The 9,663-nt window shown below is 42.8% G+C and overlaps 1 protein-coding gene across 1 annotated transcript in view; it reads left to right on the top strand.

Moving 5' to 3' along the window:
* The first annotated feature begins 1,884 nt into the window (after window positions 1-1,884).
* LOC120542726 (soluble guanylate cyclase 88E-like) overlaps window positions 1,885-9,663 on the top strand; it is a 105,340-nt gene continuing 97,561 nt past the window's right edge. Inside the window, exons 1-2 of the mRNA XM_039775364.1 lie at window positions 1,885-2,174; window positions 6,733-6,995. Coding sequence (XP_039631298.1) covers window positions 6,873-6,995 — 123 coding nt within the window. The 5' untranslated portion in view covers window positions 1,885-2,174; window positions 6,733-6,872. The remainder of the gene's footprint in view (window positions 2,175-6,732; window positions 6,996-9,663) is intronic.

Genomic DNA, 9,663 nt, shown 5'->3' with positions numbered 1-9,663 from the left:
AATCATTTTATTGTTAGTTATACTTAGGATGGTATTTGATGTTTTATCTTTGTACTTTTTAAATGTTTTAATACATAAAATAAACTCTTTTAATATTCACTTGGTCTAGAGTCTTACATTTGTCTGGTTTCAGATGTTTGAGATGTGTGTGTACGTGTTGGGGGTTACACTGAAGGCCTAAGCAGGGTTTGGAGTGTGAAATGAAGGTCTGTGACACAATGATCTGCAACAGGTATACGCTATATCGCTATACGCTATATCCTAACTACAGGGTCACGGGGGTCTGCTGGCCAATCCCAGCCAACGCAGGGTGCAAGGCAGGAAACAAACCCCGGCAGGGTGCCAGCCCACCTCAGGGTGCACACACACACACACCAAGCACACACTAGGGCCAATTTAGGATTGCCAATGAACCTAACCTGCAAGTCTTTGGACTGTGGGAGGAAACCCACGCAGACACGGGGAGAACATGCAAACTCCATGCAGGAGGACCCTGGAAGTAATCCAGGTCTACTAACTACGAGGCTGCAGTGCTACCCACTGTGCCACCGTGCCGCCAACAGGCAACCAGACTTGTTAAAAACCCAACACTAGGTGCCACTGGGTCTTCAACATGGAATGATATTGAAATACTGTATAATTAATATATGTCTTTAAAGGCTGCCTTTCTGGTGCAGGGTTAGTGCTTCTTCTCATGGATTGGTTTGGCCAGTCTTTGAAATTCTGTACCTCTGGAAGCTGAATATTCCCCTTGTTTGTTTGTTGATTTTCTATCTATCTATCTATCTATCTATCTATCTATCTATCTATCTATCTATCTATCTATCTATCTATCTATTTTTTCTAATGGTGCCTTTCTATCTATCTATCTATCTATCTATCTTTCTATCTATCTATCTATCTATCTGTCAGTTATATACTGCTCTATCTATCTATCTATCTATCTATCTATCTATCTATCTATCTATCTAATGATGCCTTTCATTATCTATCTATCTATCTATCTATCTATCTATCTATCTAATGATGCCTTTCTTTCTATCTATCTATCTATCTATTATATAGTGCCTTTCACATTATCTATCTATCTATCTATCTATCTATCTATCTAAAGACGTGTTGGATAAGTTAATTGTGACAGTTTTAGTAAGGGTGTACTTGTGACATGATCCAGTGATAGATTGTGGATTCTCACTTCTGCCCAGTGCTGCTGCAGTTGACATCTACTCCATGCATCCCTGAATTGAATTAAGCAGGTTTAAGAATGTTTCATACATAACTATTTTTTAAATTTCTGCTCACAATAACTAAAATACAAAAACATCCATCCATCATCCAACCCGCTATATCCTAATACAGGGTCACGGGGGGTCTGCTGGAGCCAATCACAGCCAGCAAGGCAGGAAACAAATCCCTGGGCAGGGCGCCAGCCCACCGCAGGGCACACTCACCAAGCACACATTAGGGACAATTTAGGATCGCCAAAGCACCTAACCTGCATGTCTTTGGACTGTCGGAGGAAACCGACGCAGACACGGGGAGAACATGCAAACGTCATGCAGGGTGGACCCAAGAAGCGAACGCGGGTCTCCTAACTGCGAGGCAGCAGCGCTACCCACTGCGCCACCGTGCCGCCCAAAATACAAAAACAAACCCCCCAATTCCAAACATCAGTGCTGCTGTGAAGTGTACTGTAAGTCAGTCTTTGGCTGAGTGTGCTGATTCAGGGCTCCCGGCTGAACGTTTTTATCTGTAGTATATAAGGGTAGAGTTTCATTGTGGCCTATTTACACAACAGCTGCTTTCTTTGGGGGGCGTCCACATGTGTTAGAGATGACATCCAAAGTATTTTGTTTTCCAAATGGTTTAAAATGGCTTCTGCGGACAGGCCCTGTTCTTGACTCTTTGAGAGCTCTGCTACTTTTGCTGTGTCTGAAAAAGCTGCTGGTTGTTGCCATCTGGTTGTACAAGTGATCTCTCCTGAGAGATGAGGACGACACCGGGTACTGACAGGTGTCAGACTAACAATAGTAATTTAGGAGTGGCAAGTTCTTTATAAATGTTGGGAATCTGTGGCTGCTTAGCTTCACTGCCATGCATCATTCCAGAACAAAGTGAAGACGCGGTCTGCCTGCCTATCCGTCGTCATCTTCCTGCCTCTCCTCTGTCTAGAGGTATTTTTTCAAATTGATACTAAAAGAACTATGAATGTTTTTTTCTATGTGTACATGTAAATTTTGTGACAGTTTGGCTTTTGCGTTTTTTGCTTTTCACTCAAGCTGAGAAGGCTCCGGCTGCTGCTGCCCAGACCACCATTTGATAAAAATATAGCATTAGGCGATTAAAAACAGGGCTAATATTCTTGGCACCTGAGTGTAGATTAAAACAGAAAACATTTGGTCAGCAAATATCTTGGTTAACTGAAGGCATCTCCTAGGACAGAACAGATGTAGGGAGGATTTTATTGCCATGCATTTATATTTGTTTAAAGAAGCATAATTGTTTAAGTAATATATAACAGGTTTAAAGACTTTCCTATAGAGTTTAGTAAATGTTAGATAAAGTGCCTTTCCTCAAAACTTAACACACAACTCAAATGAATGGTGTTAACATTATGAGATACACATCTCCAATCAAAGTAATAACTACTGCTTAATACATTTTCCAATACTTCCACATTAATTAACCAACCATCCATCCATCCCGCTATATCCTAACTACAGGGTCACGGGGGTCTGCTGGCGCCAATCCCAGCCAACACAGGGCACAAGGCAGGAAACAAACCCCAGGCAGGTTTGCCAGCCCACTGCAGGGCACACACACCCACCAGAGACATTGTAGGATTGCCAATGCACCTGCCCTGCATGTCTTTGGACTGTAGGAGGAAACACACGCAGACACGGGGAGAACATGCCAACTCCACACAGGGAGGACCCGGGTCTCCTAACTGCAAGGCAGCAGCGCTACCCACTGCGCCACCGTGCCGCCATTAATTAACCATTTATTGGCAATTGGTGAAGTATATTGAACGACTGACCATAACTTGCATCCAGAGTATATTAGCGATGGCTCTAAACACACGTCAGTTCACCTACTGAGAGGACTGTTAGGACTGCCATACATGTCGTTCTCTCACACCTTGCAAACAAGGATAATGACATTAGAATGCTACTTATTGATTTCCACTCTGCACTGGACAGAGTGATACCATCAAAAAAGACAGACATGCTCCTTACTCTTGTTTTGCCAACCAGCACGGACTTTCTAACAGGCAGACCTCAGGTAGTCTGAACTGGGAACTGCATTTCCACCATACGGATTTTTAATACAGAGACCCCTCCACTAAGCTCCTTGCTTTATACCATCTTCACAACTGACTGTGTTGCCACCCAGAATTAAACACCAGTGTCATTATTGGACAGATTACTGGGAAAACTAATACAGCCCACAGGAGGGATTTGGTAAATCTGGTATCATGGTGCCAGGACAAACAATATCTCTTTAAATGTTAAAACAAAGGAGATGATAATGGAGGGAGTGCGACACACCACTGTACATATGTGAGGCAGAGGTGGAAGGAGTGAAAATCTCTACATTTCTCAGGGTTTATATTAGTGAAGATCTAACCTGGTCGCACAATGCTTTTCAATTAGTAAAGAAGTTCTTGTGTATTTGTATGTTCAGTAACAAGGTTGGGTGGTGTAGTGGGTAGCGCTGCAGCCTTGCAGTTAGGAGACCCGGGTTCGTTTTCCGGGTCGTCCCTGCATGGAGTTTGCATGTTCTCCCCATGTCTGCATAGGTTTCCCTCAGATGCAGGTTAGGTGCATTGGCGATTCTAAATTGTGCTTGGTGTATGTGTGTGTGCCCTGCGGTGGGCTGGCGCCCTGCCCAGGGTTTGTTTCCTGCCTTGTGCCCTGTGTTGGCTGGGATTGGCTCCGGCAGACCCTCGTGACCCTGTAGTTAGGATATAGCCGAATGAATGGTAACAAGTTCAATTTATATTGATGTTGGTTGACATTCCTGTTGTTGGTAATTTCCAGTAGAATGTTAGTGGGTGGGATTTTAGAAGGAAAAAGGACTTTTCTGAGAGAACCTAATGAGAAAACTGAAACGACTTTACAGTTATTAAAAACTATATTTAAGAATCATTATCAACGTCTGCGTGTCGTCAATCGATTTTATAGAAGTCTCAGCAGCATTTGTACTTCCTGGTAGCTTTTATAAGAGTATAACTCAGAGCATACTTACCAAAACCATTACGGTCCGTTTTGGTAACCACTCAGCAAAGGACCGCAAACCTCTATAGTGAACGGTCAGAGCTGCCCAAACAGTCCTCTTTGGAGGACATTAACCATACCAAAGTCATCGTGAGAGTTCACAGCATTATAAAGGACAGCACCCACCCTCAACACAGTCGATACAAACTCCCGCCATCAAGGAGACACTATAGGAGTATGAAATCAAGGACTACAAGACTTCAGAGCAGATTTTAACTGCTAATTAGATTTGTGAACAACTCCCATCCATTACGTCTTCCTCTCAAAATGTCCAGCCAGTAGTTTACCTGCTCTGTTTCCCTTTAGAATTATGATATCTACACAGCAACTTACGAAACAGGTCAACATAACTGAGTAAACATCAGGTTGGGGGACAGTTTGGAAACAAGAGTTACAGGATAAGGTTATAAAATTGACCATCACAAATGAAGAGCTCAGAACAAAATATAATCAAGTTACAATATAATATAAAAACCTAAAAGCTAATATCAAACAGAAATTCACCAAACAAAAGAGTCTTCAAGTGCTTTTTAAACATATTAAGAGAGTCAGAATTTTGAACGGAGGTGGGCAGCTTAATTCACCATCTAAGAGCTACACATGAAGAGCCTTGACCGATATTTGATACCATGCAGCGGTAGCATCGTCAGATGACATTCATCAGCAGACCTTGGTTGAGAAGAAGTACTGCATCTCACATGTATCTCCAGGTATATTGGTGCTGACCCATTGCCTACTCTGTAGGCTCACATCAAGGACTCGAACTTTGTATGTGCAGCAACAGGAAGTCAAAATATCCATCCACCCATCATCCAACCCGCTATATCCTAACTACAGGGTCACGGGGATCTGCTGGAGCCAATCCCAGCCAGCACAGGGCACAAGGCAGGAAACAAACCCCAGCCCACTAAAGGGTGTTCACACACACCCACACACCAAGCACATACTAGGGACAATTTGTGGGAGGAAACCAGAGTAGCGATCTGAAAAGAGGAGTGACATGTGCCCACCTTGGCTAGTTGAACGCTGGATGTGCTGCAGCATTTTGAATCACCTGCAGTGGCTTGGTGACACATTCTGGCACTTCAGCCAGCAGAGAGTTGCAGTAGTTCAGACACGACAAGACCAAAGCCAGGAACAGGATTTGTTCTGCTTACTGTTAGATAGAGTCTGATCTTGCTGATATCGTGTAGAATGAATCTGCAAGACCGAGACAGTGTAGCAACATGATCCCTGAGGTACAACTGGTTATTGATCACCACCCCAAGGCTGCATGCAGCCTTGTAAGATTTTCACTATATACAGTGCGACTGATCGTTTACTGTGCATATGACAATAAATTCATACAAATAAATTGGGCACTGTCTATACATGTGACAATCTAAATATACTTGGTGAAAATGAAACTAAGAAACAGTCTATATTTTGCAATTCTTCTATATATATATATAATTTTAGCATATTTTGCAAAATATTTACCAGTTCATATTTAAACTGGAGTGTTGCTCATAAACAACCCCTCAGTATGATGCTGCCACCAGCATTCTTCACTGTCGGAGTGGTATTGCACAGGTGATGAGTAGTGCCTAGTTGCTTCCAGACCTAACAATCACCCTGGTTTCATTGGCCCAGAAAATCTTGTTTCTCACAGTGTGAGTGTCCTTTGTGTGCCATTCTGCACACTCCAAACAGGCATTCATGTGTCTTTATACTGCTTCGATCTGACCACTCTGCCGTAAACTGCAGATCAGCAGAGTGTTACAGTGATGGTTGGTCTTCTGGAAGTCAATTTCATCTTCACACAGATTCTCTGGAGCTCATCTAGAGTGACCATTGGGTTCATTGGTGACCTCTCTTACCAAGGCCCTTTCCCAATTGCTCGGCCTGGCTGGGCAGCCAGCTATACTGTAGGGTGTGTTGTGGTTTTTCCAAACTTCTCCCATTTAAGAAATCTGAAGGCCACTGAGCTCTAGGTAATATTAACTGCTGTTAGCTACGGGACCTCCGAAATGAAATGGCCACAGGTGGTCTCCAAACAAGATGTGGAAACATTGCAGTGGTGATAAATAGAATAGGATACACCTGAATCAAATCAAAGGGCATGAATACTTGTGCCTATGAGATATTTCAGTTTTTATTTTAATACATTTTCGAAAACATCTTAAAATCCTGTTATTGATTGGTCATTCTGGGGTATTAAGTGTTGCTTGATGTGGGTGAAAAATGAATTTAAGTGGTTTTAATACAGCAAAATGTGAAAAAAGTGATTGGGCCTTAATACTTATACTTTATTCTTAACTATAAAGTGCTGAAATTGCCTAAGAAAATCATGTTCTTTTCATTTTATTTACTGTTGCCTGCATTTTCATTTAAAAACAGTAGTGTCTAATAACAGCTCATCATGTACATCAATGTTTTTTATGCATATTTCACATTGGTAAAACATTTTAAATAGATTACTGAAGTGACATCTTGATCCAAGAAAAAGCAAAGAAGTGAAGGCACACAATCCCAGTGACGTAACCTGGAGACTGCATGACTTGCTCGAGCCCACGCTTCTGCTCACCACACAGGCCCCTACAGTAAGCTTCTTCAATGATGTACGGACTGCTGTGCGAGAGTCTGCATGACTTCATCAAGGAATCATACGGAGATGACGTGTGGAAGCTGGTTCGTGAGAGAGCGGATGTCAGGTTACACTCCTTTGTTACCCATCAGGTAAATTGTCATGATTTTCTATCAGGCATCCCAGCTTTGGAAAAATAGTGGATGGGGTCTGTCACGTATCTCTCTATTATAAAAACAAATCTTGGAAGGCTTGGAAGGAGACGATACGTGATCTTCTCAAAAGACAATTTGATGTCCCGCGAGAGAGACTTTAAATAGATAGATAGATAGATAGATAGATAGATAGATAGATAGATAGATAGATAGATAGATAGATAGATAGATAGATAGAGATACTTTATTAATCTCAAGGGGATACTCACATACTCCAGCAGCAGCATACACAGAACAATATTAAATTAGAGTGATAATAATGAAGGTAAAACAGACAGTAACTTTGAATAATGTTAGCGTTTACCCCCGGGTGGAATTGAAGAGTCGCATAGTGTGGGGTCTCCTCAGTCTGTCAGTGGAGCAGGACGGTGACAGCAGTCTGTCGCTGAAGCTGCTCCTCTGTCTGGAGATGATCCTGTTCAGTGGATGCAGTGGATTCTCCATGACTGACAGGAGTCTGCTCAGTCTCAGTCTGCTCGCTCTGCCACAGATGCCAAACTTTCCAGCTCCGTGCCTACAATAGAGTCTGCCTTCCTCACCAGTTTGTCCAGGTGTGAGGCGTCCCTCTTCTTTATGCTGCCTCCCCAGCACACCACCGTGTAGAAGAGGGCGCTCGCCACAACCGTCTGATAGAACATCTGCAGCATCTTATTAGAGATGTTGAAAGACACCAGCCTTCTAAGGAAGTATAGTCAGCTCTGTCCTCTCTTGCACAGAGCATCAGTATTGACAGTCCAGTCCAATTTATCATCCAGCTGCACTCCCAGGTATTTATAGGTCTGCACACAGTCATCTCTGATGATCACGGGGTCCATGAGGAGCCTGGTCCTCCTAAAATCCACCACCAGCTCCTTGGTCTTGCTGCTGTTCAGGTGTAGGTGGTTTGAGTCACACCATTTAACAAAGTCCTTGATTAGGTTCCTATACTCCTCCTCCTGCCCACTCCTGATGCAGCCCACGATAGTAATGTCATCAGCGAACTTTTGCATGTGGCAGGACTCTGAGTTGTATTGGAAGTCCGATGTATGTTGGCTGAACAGGACTGGAAAAAGTACAGTCCCCTGCGGCGCTCCTGTGCTGCTGATCACAATGTCAGCCCTGCAGTTCATGAGACGCACGTACTGAGGTCTGTCTGTAAGATAGTCCACGACCCATCCCACCAGGTATGAATCTACTCCCATCTCCGCCAGCTTGTCCCTAAGGAGCAGAGGTTGGATGGTGTTGAAGGTGCTAGAGAAATCCAGAAACATGATTCTTATAGCACCACTGCCTCTGTCCAAGAGGGAGAGGGATCGGTGTAGCATATAGATGATGGCATCCTCCGCTGCCACCTTCGCCTGGTATGTGAGCTGCAGAGGGTCAAGGGCGTGGCGGACCTGTGGCCTCAGGTGGTGAAGCAGCAGCCGCTCCATGGTCTTCATCACATGTGACGTCAGACAAGGCAGTGAGACAAAAGGACAGCTGCTGTACAATTTTTTAAATGATCGATGCACAGCGCGACGAGCAGAACACGCACCAAGGCAGCAGCAGCAGAAAGACAGTAGCTGATCAGACCGCATCTCCTCAGTGTGTGTTCAGCTCCCCCCCTTGACAATGCGAGCGGCAGAGACGGAAAGTGGCTGTAGCGTAGCGCACCCGGGGGGTGGGCAAGCGAAGTGAGCAGGGGGAAAGCCCCCTATGATAAAAACAATAAACAGTATGGAATTAACAGAATGGAAATATTGTGGGGCATGAGAGTGTTTCAGTAATTCCTAGTTCAAGGGTCCTGTGTGTAATTTTATTGTTCCACTTGTGGGATTTCTTCAAACATCTGAGTGTTCAATTGTTTTGAGAAAGAATGTCCAATAAATAGTAACCAGGGAAGGAAATCTCACACTAATGAGAAAAAACAATGTAGAGAAATGGCGAGATCATTAAGTGATAGAATACAGAGCTAATAAATTTGTTAGAGTAATCATTAGGCATTTATCATGCATGTTGTACAGAACACCACAATGTACTTTGCAAGATACAAAAGAATACAATGAAACTAGTCACAAAATAACAAAGTAGAATACGGTAAAATCTACAAATGCTCTGGCATCAAATCATCAAATCAAAAAAAAAAAATCACAACGAGCCAAATGTGCACAAGTGTGAAAAGACGGTAATATGTTGCTACGATTTATCAAATGCATAATGTGCTCCTCTATATTTATCTACAATTTTTTTTTGTTCTTTATTTACGTATTTGGAATTTGTTAGTTTTCGCATACCCCTTGGGGTTAGAGCGCAGATTGTGAAACTGTGGTCAGCATCATATGTTTTACCAAGTGCAGATCTACCATACAATGATTCACATTCATTTTACAATATCAGTACCGACATATTATTTTGACTCGCTAAGGCTCACCCAGGGAACTAAAATTGTGACCTGGTGATTTGAAGTATTGTTCACTACCCTGGAAGCTACAGTGCTTAACCACACAAATATAATCAACATATTTCAATTTTCATAAAAACATGCATTTTTTTAAATATGCTGCATTCACAAATTGTGGTTAATGTCAGAGCTGGTTAAAGGATAATCAATATAGGGCTGTTGCATTGTTTATTATATTCTACA

This window comes from Polypterus senegalus, chromosome 13 (genome assembly GCF_016835505.1).
Source record: "Polypterus senegalus isolate Bchr_013 chromosome 13, ASM1683550v1, whole genome shotgun sequence".
Classification (NCBI taxonomy): domain Eukaryota; kingdom Metazoa; phylum Chordata; class Cladistia; order Polypteriformes; family Polypteridae; genus Polypterus; species Polypterus senegalus.
The sequence above is the reverse complement of the archived record's forward strand: the minus strand, read 5'-3'. Positions and strand labels throughout refer to the sequence as shown.